This window comes from Delphinus delphis, chromosome 6, assembly GCF_949987515.2.
Source record: "Delphinus delphis chromosome 6, mDelDel1.2, whole genome shotgun sequence".
Taxonomy (NCBI): Eukaryota; Metazoa; Chordata; class Mammalia; order Artiodactyla; family Delphinidae; genus Delphinus; species Delphinus delphis.
In genome coordinates this window covers 31,662,593-31,675,180 of record NC_082688.1, presented here as the reverse complement: position 1 = coordinate 31,675,180, position 12,588 = coordinate 31,662,593, and the positions used below count along the sequence as shown (strand labels likewise).

Sequence of the window (12,588 nt, the reverse complement as noted above, 5' to 3'; positions counted from 1 at the left end):
GGATTTTGCTCACTGTTCTACTTAGCTTTAGTACATTGTTTGGCACATTGTAGGTGCTCATATATCTGAGTGAAGATTGTGGCTCCTAACCCCTTCAATTTGGGGAGAGACTTTACTAGTGCCTTTACCTCTTAAAACAAGGAGCAGAAAGTGAGCTGGTTAGAGCACAGTAACAAACTCCTTGGACTGTTTCTCTACCTGCATCCAGGAGGCAAACAATCACATTCTCCTCAGTCTTCTACACCCACCTGCAAACCACCCACACCCACAGAGAACAGCAGCACAGTCATGACCAGAGAGCATATATATACCAATGTCCTAAATCTGGGGGCCCTTCTTGTTAAAAATAAAAGAATTTCCTCTAAATAAAAAATTCCATTCCAACGAATGGAATAACCATGGCTTAAGTGATTACTAAAAACGGTACCCCCTGTATGAACGCAGAATATTCCTGCCCACCTGCAGAGGGGTATGCAGATGACAGCTCAAGACTTGATACAACAAAGGCAGCCACAAACACACCAGAGTTCCCAAACAGTTCACTTTAACTTTATTGAAGTAACAGTAATAAAACCAGATGAGAGAAAGACATATTTTTGTAACTTTTTAAAAACTACTCACCTTTCATGTTTGCTTCTTTGCTCCACTTAGGAGCGACATCCAGCAGTACGGCTTCGGCAAGTTCTCTTAACTGGTCGGGGGCTCAGTATCCTCATTTGTTAAGTGAGAGAGAGGGTTGAGCTCACCACTAAAATTTTTCAACTGTAGCATCCTGTAACTCTGTGATTTCAAAGTCATAAAAAGGCCTAAAAAAAAAATCCACTTTGTTTGATATGCCTATTATTCTATCACCTGAATAGTTTTCAAAGGAGCCTATTTTCTAGAATGGACTATAGCCAAGTATGTGGCACAGGGAAAGTTAAATGATAGATATGTTTGTGTTATGTTACAGAGATGCACAGAGAAAGCAATATCATACCAGTTATTCCAGGCAGACTGAAGACCTAAGTTCCAGTCCTACCTCCTCAAGCAGCTGCCCCCTCATAGTCAGGGTTATTCCTTAAAGATGTCAGGTATCTTTGAGAGGATGGAAAATGGAGGGCTGACGTCCTCCTGTCTCTACAATAAACTAGCCATCACCTTATTCAGCCCCATAGATAATCCAACCTAAACCCTTCTTCCTCCCCACCAATCAACTCTGTCCTTCAGCATTAAAATTAATAATCTGAATATCGGGACTTCCCTGGCGGTCCAGTGGTTAAGACTCCACGCTCCCAATGCAGGGGGCGCAGGTTCGATCCCTGGTCGGGGAACTAAATCCTGCATGCCGCACGGCATGGCCAAAAATAATAATAATAGTAGCAATAATAATAATCTGAATATCTGGTATTTGTTTTTAACAGTGAGCAACTTGCAGTGTATACACCTCCTTGAGAACAGTGGAAGATCAAAGAATTTTTCTTATAACCTGCAATCAGCTAACCCATCAAGAAACAAAACAAAGCTTCGACTGCCTATGGAGGAAGACTGTGCCCGGAGGGGGCGGTTCTAATAGCTAGTGCAGAATTCTCTGATTAGCGTTTACACTTTGGGAAAACTTTAATATCCATGCCTGAAGGCTTATTAGCCTGAAAATGTGGTAACAACCGAGAGAAATGTGTTTTCTTTCTGCTGTTACACAGCACTGTTTTGTAAATTCTTAGCCAGTGCTGCAAGGACCAGGGTAAACTATACCTGTGCAAAACTGCCCGTGTGCCTACATGTCTGTGAGGACGGCCGGAAAAGAGTATTTCTAATAAGTTAAGTCTAAGTAAAACTAAGGAAGTGAGCACTAAAGACGCTGCTGGGTTGGGATTTCTCCTCAACTGGTGCAAGCCTGGTTTGTTGGCTCCAGTGAAGAACCTAAATGAGATGGGGAAGAGCCTGTCCCACAGCAGATGCCTTCAGTTCACTACTTTTCTGGAAGCTAATGCAATGGACTTCATTACAGACACCACATCCTGTTATTCCAACATCATCAGTTTTAATTTTTACCCAGTGTTTTGCTGTTAGACACTGTAAGACTGTAATAGGTATACTGTTGATTGCTTACATTTTACAGTTGCCGTGTCAGCCTCTGAAGACCACAGGCTGCTGCCACGTCCTGTGAATGGCGTTCCTTCTGCTGAGCACCAGCAGTATCACAGCACCAAGGCCTCAGTCAGGAAGGTCTACAGACCAGGCACTCATGCACGGGGTGCCAATTCAGGCCTTAACCTTCCACGTGTATTTTCTGCTTGACCTGCAGAGGTGAGCAACCTTGTCAAAATGCTGTTCCTTTGGCATGGGAAACTGTGCTAACTATGCATTCTAGCTAAGAACACATGGTTTAAATAAAATCCAGTGATTGTGGGCTTTTTCACATTTTTTAAGGGCAAAGCTACTAGGAATGTAGACAGGCAGAAACAATGGCATATTAGGCTCACAAATATTTCTAGAACTGCTTGCATTTTAAGATTACTGCCACCCCTGTCCTGACAGTAAGAGATCGGAAGCAATGAAGTGTTATTTAATTATCTGGATTTTTTACAGTTGGCTAACTAAATTACTTCATTTTTATGAAAATGATTATAACAAAAATTAAGAACTCTTACAATGGATCACTAGTAGAAAACCACTTTGTAAGAGTTACCCAGCTCAGACCAAGGACCATTTAGGTACAGGAAAATCCACAACAAATGGGAGCACTGTTTTGAAATCTTGCTAGAAATCCTCTGGAAACACAACTCCAGAGTGAGAAGCAACCACTCCCAAACAAAACCAAACCAAAAACTAGTTTAGTTTGTTGCTGTCTGAATGAACTGGGGCTGAGAACAAAAAGAATAAAGTTTGCCTAGATGGGACCACAAAGACTGAGCTTATTTCTTACTATACAATAGAAGGTACCATATTATCGCTTTGTATTTTATATATACTTAACTATGAAATACAGAATACCCGTTACCACATATCACATGCTAGTCCAGGAAGCCAGCCTGTGCATCAATGGGAACTCCCAAGCATTATTTTCCTATTTCAGTGCAAAGGAAGGTTCATAAACAACTTCTTTAAAAGTTCAGCTTTAATGACAAACATTTATTACATCAGTCTCTTCAAAATTAGATGTGAATAAACAATTTCAAACAGAGGTGCCACAGTGCCTTTTCAATACACTGTACTCAACATGCTGGGTCCCTGGGGATGCCCAGTGATGTACACATTGAAGCAATAATGTAAGTCTGTAAGCCACTGCTCCTGAACACCTCCACTCTTCAATGTCTGCAGAGAAAAACAAGAGTAATATGAGAGTTGTACCAAAACGGCTTCCTGATGGTTTTTTCCCCCACCCAAACAAGATCTCAAACAGTCCTTGCGATAGTATCCTCATCTATAAATTATCAAATGAAATCTCACTGAAAAAAGGAACCTATTAATCAGGTATTATTACCACAGGTAATTAAAATTCCTAGTTTCATCCTCAAGTATTAAGTGCTACCAGTTTCTTGTTGGGTCTCTTCCCTCCCACATTTGCTAGGGACTAATGAAATTTCACCATTAACCACCCCTACACTCTGTACTTCCGCCCCTTCGCATTGTAGAATCTCGTAACATTCACTGATGATTCAACAGGTCTCAATTTGTCATTCTTATAGAGACTGGCTGATTCTCCAACCTCGGAATGATCCAAGTTCTTAACTTTTCTTCCCTTCTACTATTTCTGAATTCTGCATCCTCTTCCATTACTGAGAAAATTCAGAATACATCTTTTGTTATATGTAGGTATAAGCTCTATTACTCTGAAGTATTATTACATATACCAATTAATAACCCCCTCCAATCAAAGGCCCATACAAAAAACCTCACTTTAACTCTCCCAAACCAAAAACACCAAGGGAATCCTTAATAAACAGAACTGCCCACCCCAGGTGAACACAGAGAACCAACCATTAGACAAAGCTGAAGCCTGCAACTTCCAACTTCTTCCGCCTCTCCAGTGAACTAAGTGACTAGAAATAGGCCTTAGTTTATTCCTGCTCAATTTCCTTAATGACAGCTAACATTTGTTGGGTGCTTAGTAACTATCAGTTACAGTATAAACCTTACTTGGACGATCTCATTTAATGGTCAACAAAACCCAACAATGTTGCTATTATTCCCATTTCTACAGCTAGGAAAACAAAGCTCAGATAGGTTAAAAAAAAAAAAAAACAACCCCACACAACTTGCCAAATTATCACAGTTAAGCAATAGAATCTGTATCACAAAACAGGTAGGAGTGACTCTGATGCCTGTACTTTTTCCAACTAAGCTGCCTGCCACCTTAATTCAGTTTGAGTATTTTACGGTTTTTAGTACTGATTCTGCAATCAAAGTCACCCCGCTGGTTAAGTGACAGTCAGTTACTAGACGGCAGGGGAAGCCCTAAGAAATCACCACACTGGGCTTAATTCCAGGAGTCCGTCAACACACAGAAACGCTGGCCTCCCAGAGCACCTCCATGCCCATGAATCTAGTATGAACAGTACAAAGCCCTTGTTTCATGCTTCTTACTGTGATATTCTTGATGATCTGCTGCACCAAGATGGCATTGGTCAACATGTGAGTCCTGAGGGGTGCGTGCTGCAGCAGCAGGCGAAGCAGCTGGCCCACCACAGGCAGCTCCTCAGGTCCAGCTCTGCTCACCCGCAGGCTCTGTAGCATCAACCTGAGCACTCGAGGCAGGAGTGCCAGGATGGAGACACAGACGCCCCACAGCTTGTCCCTACAAAACAGAAATGAGTCAGTGAACCAACGCATACAGGAAAAGTGCCCTTTCCATACTTCCCAAGACTGAAAATGTCCTTTTAAGAAACACGGTGTTTTCTGATAAAACCCCAGAAACCAAAACTAATAAGAACTGGGTTTCATCAGAGCTAAAAAAGCAAATGCAGTGAAGAATCAGCTGCTTCCCCTATTTTACAGGTTTCAGGAAGCCTAGCAACCAGCGTTTCCCTGGGCTTAACAAGACATTCTTGAAGCCCTAGTGATCATATTTAACACAGCATTCACCACAGAATGATCTATACATGCGTACTATTCTCTACCAGTGGACACTATTCAACTGTCTATTACACAACACCAAATGTCAAAAGAATAAGAATGTCCCAATGGCAAAAAGGGAAGAAAAGAACTTCATGAAACTCTGAGCCTCTGACCTGGATTATGAGTCTCTTCAATGTGTTAGAACAGGGCAGCTTTCCAGAGAAAGATGTGCTCACAAGGAACCAAAGGGATTTGAGAAAACAGCCAGTAAGGGAACTATTACAGGCCAGAGATGGTAAATAAATCCAAATTTCAGTGAGCATCATTCTTTCAGTATCTTTAAAGAACAGGAACAAAAATGTTTTATGATAGAGGTAAGTGGCCTAACCACATTCTAGAAGTGTGTCAATTAAATGGAGCAATATCCTTTTGGAGGAAAAGTTCACTGGCTGCTAAAAGCTCTGACCTTAGCCTGTTACAATTTCTCTACCAAGAGTGCATAATCCTCCCAGTCCCAAGCCTTTCTAAGAAAGCCTACCTCCAGACCTTTCACCATCTGACCCCCCTCCCAACTCCACATACAGCAATTGCATCAAACGTAGATACCAAATCCATTAAGCCAAACAGATCCTCTTATTTGAAGAGACTTTATTCAGCCTGTGGACTCATGCACAGCCAGGTTAGGACAGCCATGTGCAAGGAGAAAAGAGAAAGCCAGACTGTAGACATAGCTAATGAGGAGGCAAAGGCACAGAGATTAAAGACTACAAAACTTAGAAGAAAAAAGAATAGAGGAAGCTGCTTTGGTTCCTGCTGGGTTTCAAATTCCTACCTCCACAATTCCTACCCATTCGGTTTTCTTTTTAATAAGTTACTACTGTACTGATCCAATATATTCACTTTCTACTTGAACTTCAGTGGATTTCAAATGTGGATCAAAACTGCTAAAAGAGCTTATGGATTCTACATTACACCAAATACAAGTATACTGAATGAATGAGTAAAATTCAGAATTCCACCTTCACACACCACAATTGAAGAAAACTGTCAGGCCAAACAGAAGAGAGACCTGGGTACCATGAATGATGTAAGTAATACCATTTGAAGAGCCATTCTTAGGGTTTTCTAAGAGTTGTCATGCACAGAAATAACTGTACCAACTCTATATAAATTGTTATGAAGTTGAGATTTTAGGTCAACATAAAGCAATGGTTCTAAACCACTCTAAAGGAACTGATGAAAGTCCAATATTTCACAGATAATTTTCAGGAGTTCCACTAACTCTGCAAACTTCTGATGTATTCTGGTCAGATAATACCAACCAACCCCCCTCCACTCCCCAAACACAGGGAAATACAGATAATATACTCTAAAAAACAAAACAAAAATACAGCCAAGCTCAAAAGCCAGAATGGTTGATATCTCTAGGTGCCAGAAACTATGCCAGAACTCATGAAGATACACAGGAGCACAGAACTGGATATGGGATTTGGGGGCTGAGTATTCAACAGCCAACAAACAATGCTGGAAGCTGAGGCTTCAGCCCCAGGTATGGAAAGCAGGGAGCTAGAACTGGGCTCCCTGCATAGAGCTGGAAGCCAGGAAAATGCAAATGTGAAACTGCCCCATGGGGAGGTGTCCACAACCTCCACAAACTCTCACAAAAGATGCATTCAGAGAAAGTTATACAATCCAAAACATGAGCTTGTTTGTTCAGTCCCACTAGAGACAACCTCCAGAGCCCCATCTGCTCCCCAAAATGAGAGAATTCCCACACCAGAGAGAAAGAGAGCAAACAGAACAAACTGACAAGACCTTTAACACCAATAAAGCAAGAATGACAAAGAGCCGAGTAAAAACTCAAAATAGATGAAAGAGAAAACAATAGCTGATACAATAAAAACTCAATAGAAGGATTAAACAAAAGAATCAGAATGCGAAACTCCCTATGTTTAAAAGGAGCTTTTAGGGGAGAATAGAAACAGTGGGGAAGATAACAGAAATAAAAACACAGCTGAAGAAAAAACATTAAGTCTTCAGATTAAAGGAGTACACTAAGTCTCAAGCAGGATAAATAACAACAAACCTACACTAGGATACACCCTGATTTGCAATGCAACAAAGAGAAAACAGTGAAACCATAGAAAAGAATAGATTACTAACCTAGGGGCAGGACGGAAATAAAGACGCAGACCTACTAGAGAATGGACTTGAGGACGCGGGGAGGGGGAAGGGTAAGCTGTGACAAAGTGAGAGAGTGGCATGGACATACATACACTACACCAAATGTAAAATAGCTAGTGGGAAGCAGCCGCATAGCACAGGGAGATCAGCTCGGTGCTTTGGGACCGCCTAGAGGGGTGGGATAGGGAGGGTGGGAGGGAGGGAGGCGCAAGAGGGAAGAGATATGGGGATATATGTACACATATAGCTGATTCACTTTGTTATAAAGCAGAAACTAACACACCATTGTAAAGCAATTATACTCCAATAAAGATGTTAAAAAAAAAAAAGAATATATTACTACCTAGGAACCAAAAGGGCTAAGTTGAACAGCAGATCTTTCATTACTAACAATGAATCCAGAAGACAACAGAATAGTTTCTTCAAAGTACAGTGGCCACTCAAATTTGAATACCTCAAATTGGTCAAGCCCGATTTTTTGGTCAGCACTTGTGAAATCAAAAGCTCCCAGTAGTTTGACTGGCACTCTCATTATTTGTAATCTCACAAACACCTTCTCTAGGAGGGTAGGAGCAGCCCAAAAGGGAAACTTAAGTACCTAAGACTGACTGCCAACACTTCTTTGTGACTAATGTCATCCTGAGAGATGCATATCAAACTCAATACACAGTACAAAACACTTTTAAAAACAGAATTTTACAGAGGCAAAATATTAAATACAGTGAATTTTGTTCAGTCCAACCATGTAAAATCAAAGGATGTTTTTCTATAAGAAACTAAAAAAGATCTTTGAAACTTCTTATCAGAGTATATCACAAATGGGCTACATTTCAAGTGACAGGAAATGACAGACAGCAATATACATAGTTCATAAATGGGGATGCTCATTATAAAATTTTTAGAACCCTGAGAAGTTCCTTGCTATTTACAAAGCCTTTTCTTGAACTATCAGGCCCGAAAGTTTGATGATGGTAAGAAAAGTACCATCAAATCTACGCTTGTTTATGTGTAAATTTTATAGGATATTAACAGTGAAATGTACAAAGTTTTAAATACACACACTTAATGGAAAAAATCCAAATGTCTGTTGACAGTAAAATGGGTAAGTTATAGTACATGCATATAACAGAAGATTACAGAGCAGGGGTACTAGACCACAGCCAATCCAGCTCACAGCCTGTATTTGTAAACAGAATTTTATTGGAACACAGCTACACCCATTCATTTATGTATCATCTAATGCTGCTTTCACATGACCAGGGCAGTGCTGAGTAGTTCTGACAAGAGACGTTATGGTTTGAAAAACCTAAAATATTCACTGACTCCTTACAGAAAGAAGTTTGCTGACTCCTGGTATAGAGAAACAAAAATGAATGAAATACATCTTCGAATCAACATGAGTACTCTCACAAATGATGATGAAAATCAAGTCACAAAAAATACATATAGTATAATTCCTCTTATATATCAAATTCTTAAAATATGCAAAACAAAAATGAAACTGCTTATAAATGCACATAAAATTTTTAAATAAAAAGGTAAGGAAGTGACTAACACAGAAGTGATCTCTGGGGATGTAGAAGAGAAATGTAACTGTGGAAAAAGTGTGCTGACGATGTTCTATTTCTGAACCAGGAGGTTGGTTAAACAGGTGTTCAGTTTATACTCTTTAAACTATTGAAATGTTTTATACAATCATATGTATATTTTGGTGACATTTAAAAGCTCAAAAAAGGCAAATGTCAAAATGTGATAGAATGATTTTTATTTTCTTATATTTGCTCATCTGTTAGATTTTTAAAAAACCTTCTGCAATGAATTGTTAACAGCATACCAATGAGAACATAAGCATGAGAACACTCTTTGAAAATTAAAGTGAAATCTTCTATACTATCCTAGAAGCTTTAGTCTAAAAATTATATAGGAGCAAAAGTACTAATTAAAAACACTAGCATCTTAGAACAATTTCCTTAAACCCAAGAATTTAAAAATCCATGCTGGCGGGCTTCCCTGGTGGCGCAGTGGTTCAAAGTCTGCCTGCCGATGCAGGGGACACAGGTTCGTGCCCCGGTCCGGGAGGATCCCACATGCCGCGGAGCAGCTAGGCCCGTGAGCCATGGCCGCTGAGCCTGCGCGTCCGGAGCCTGTGCTCCGCGACGGGAGAGGCCACAACAGTGAGAGCCCCGCGTACCGCAAAAAAAAAAAAAAAAATCCATGCTGGCTAGTTCTAATGAAGCCCAAAACAAAATACAAAGGCTTGTACTAATAGTAAGCTCATCTTTCTAAAAGTAGAATTTTTTTTCTTGCCAGATCTATAGCAAAGTTAATAAGGAAAGCTCTCAGGAAACTTTCTAATGCCATCTAACTTTTCAAATTTGTAGCTTAAAGGGAAAAAAAAAACTAAGACTGCTCACCGTCACAAAGGGGATTCATAAAAGAACAAAGAAAAGCTAGCTAGGTTTATACAAACTCTAAAAGAGAATTAGATTTTGGAAATATCTCTTACAGATTGAATGACTGACCAACTGCCTGACTGATTGAGGGGAGTTGAACAAGTAGGAAAAAAATTAAAGTTTAAGAATACAAAAACTATTACCTCTTTCTTAGATGTTCTGCTTCTCCTTTCTCTAAAGTGAGCAGAAAATAAAGAAGACTGTAGCAACAAGAAGCCAGAAATGGCAGCAGCGTCTCACTAAGTACACACGTATGATCCAGGAGCTTACAGATAACACCCAAAACACAGCCCACCGTGCTGTCAGGAATTACAGTCAACCCAACCTAGGCAGAGAAAAATGAGATTAATGACCTCTTCACAACAGCCCCTCTCCCCAGAATAAAACCAAACACCACTATCTGGAGAGTTAACCTTCCATCACTACTGGTGGAAACTTGTGTATACATAATACATGCCATGCCACCAACCACACCTTAAGATCCTGTTTTCCTTTGAGAATTTAGTTGCTACGTTAAATGACTCTGAAAATATGCAAACTCAAGAAATACTAATAACCCAATCCACTGCCTCCCCTTCATGACAAAGTCTCCTAAAATTTTCTAGATGTTACAATTTCTACTGATGGACAGAAATACTATTATTTAAAAGGATTATTTCATACATCCAAAGAAGATCGTGATACCAGCAATCACATTTACATGACCTTCAGATTATTCAGACCGGAAAACTCTAATATCTGGCACCACCCCCACCCCAGGTAATTAAATGTACAAACCACAGTTCCTTTTACAATTATCCTTCCCCTGCCCTTTGATTTAACCAGTCATTCAGACATAACTAAGGAAAATACCTATAATGGAGTAAGATAATACTATACTCACACTTGACTGCTTCACTGTCCCAAAACCCAGATAAGGGACATCATGGTATGCTAACTCACCTGGACTCTACTGTATAAATTGTCATTAAGGTGGACTCTAACTTGTAACTGCATGTATACATGGCTTAAATCTCCTGCAAACTACTGCTGAGTTATCATAAACTCTGTAGGTTCTGAGGTCTTAACCTTTACTCAGGCTGTCTGAAAGAAGTGGCCAGATCAACACTGGAATGTTGATCTTTTACTAGAATAGTGAACGTAGTCAAAGGGCATAAATTTCTGGAGTGGAAGTAAAAAAAAAAAGAAAAAAGAAAAGAAAAAAGATGGGGATCTTTGGAGACACAGTGTATAAGGATTAGAAGTTTGATAGCAGGAAGAAAAGAGTACTGAGGAGTCAACGTAGTAGTCTTCCAACTCGAGGGAAGTAAAGAAAAGGCGGTGTAGACATGCCTGTAAAATTATCCAAACAAGTGAGAATCCCCGGAAGATAAAAGTTTTGGACTCGCCCCTCACATCATTATAGTAAAAGCCAAAGGGCAAAGTGTAAATGTTGGAGGAAGTTAAAAGCAAAACCCAGGCATACCTAATGAGAATTTAATGCCAATGGGAACGAGAGACACCCACTGGCCAAAAGACAAGTCAGTTTCATGGCTGAGCTCACTGCTTCCAGTGACCAGGCCTTGAGCCTGTGAGGTGACATCCCTACTTTACACCCCAAACCTTCTGGGTGGAAACTGAACCCCAGTACGGATGCTGGATTCCCAACACAATGACACCTGGCACGTGTTAATTAAAGCATTTTAAGTCAGAAGGACCTGAGGTATAAGAGGTCTTTCATTGCTCAGATGTAGAAAGTAAGGTCCTGGCAAAAGAGGAGATGTTCCCAAGGTCACAGAATTAATTAGTAACAGCCAGGAAAAACACCAAGATTTCTCAGTTCTCACCTCAGCATAATGAAATTATTAAGCTTAGACTTCTGGACACTCACTCTCTCCTTGGTTATGGCAAACTCAATCTTAACCAATGCTATGCTTTTGTGTAACAGAAAAAAATTTTAAGTATATTTACCAAATGCTTACTGATGGCACTTTGCAGGATGTCAAAGCTTTGGCTTCGGGCAGGGATAACCAATAAATTGTGACAAACTGTCTGTCAGAAAAGGAGAAAACCAATACCAAATCAGAACATTTTAAGTCAGAAACAAGTTCAATAGTTTTTTTTTTTAAATCTACTTGCTCTATATATTAAAAGGAAACTTAACAAAAAGTGACTTAAAGATGCAGATGTCAAACAATCAAGCCTCATATAAATGGTCCAGTTTTCCAAATAATTCATTTATTAAACATTTACTGAACACTGAGCTAGGCCTATTAGGTGCTTTGCATAGGAATGAAAGAAAGAGAAACTCTTCTGTCTCACAGCCCTCAAGGAGCTTACAATCTACCAAGGCAGAGACTACATTTCTATTAAGTAAGTGCTACAATAGGAGATCTCAGTGACATGAACAAAGGGCAGACAAAAGCCTTTCTCCCATTTGGTGGTAAAATATAACACTGAAAAAACTTATAATTCAGAAAATACCATGTTCAAATTAATTATAATGCTGCCTCTTATTCCCTAAAGGTAAAAGGAAAATAGTCTATAGGAAAAGAAGAAAAATATGAATGAGGTGGGAATCAAATCTCTAGTATTTTTCATTTTCTAAGTTCTCAAGAAAACAAGAAGAGGGAAGGACAGCATCAAGTCCTTCAAAGAATCACAACACAACTCCAGAAGCTGATGGAATTCAGTACCAAAAATCAAGTATGCAGAAAAATCCCACGGAAAGACAAAGATAAGACTGGTGGAAAGAATATCACTCTAGGAAGAGAATGAAGAGTCAAGATAAATTCAAGAGGACTGTCCTCAAAAAATCAACAGCTCTATCCATTATGTCTCTATAAAACCTCTTGTAGAGTGACCACCCAGAGTTTTCACATGGCAATTGTCTTATCTTTTTTTTTTTTTTTTTTTTGCAGTACGCGGGCCT

The 12,588-nt window shown here is 39.7% G+C and overlaps 2 protein-coding genes across 3 annotated transcripts in view; one reads left to right on the top strand and one right to left on the bottom strand.

Annotated features, from left to right (window-relative positions):
- The window catches only part of INVS (inversin), a 143,597-nt gene extending 140,431 nt beyond the window's left edge, over window positions 1-3,166 (top strand). For both annotated transcript variants that reach the window (XM_060014430.1, XM_060014428.1), the window contains one exon: window positions 1,404-3,166. In XM_060014430.1, coding sequence (XP_059870413.1) covers window positions 1,404-1,552 — 149 coding nt within the window. In that variant the 3' untranslated portion in view covers window positions 1,553-3,166. The remainder of the gene's footprint in view (window positions 1-1,403) is intronic.
- The window catches only part of TEX10 (testis expressed 10), a 55,776-nt gene continuing 46,353 nt past the window's right edge, over window positions 3,166-12,588 (bottom strand). The window contains exons 12-15 of the mRNA XM_060014431.1: window positions 11,628-11,708; window positions 9,821-10,002; window positions 4,570-4,780; window positions 3,166-3,297 (exon numbers count right to left, since the gene is read on the bottom strand). Of these exons, the coding sequence (XP_059870414.1) occupies window positions 3,184-3,297; window positions 4,570-4,780; window positions 9,821-10,002; window positions 11,628-11,708 (588 nt within the window). The 3' untranslated portion in view covers window positions 3,166-3,183. The remainder of the gene's footprint in view (window positions 3,298-4,569; window positions 4,781-9,820; window positions 10,003-11,627; window positions 11,709-12,588) is intronic.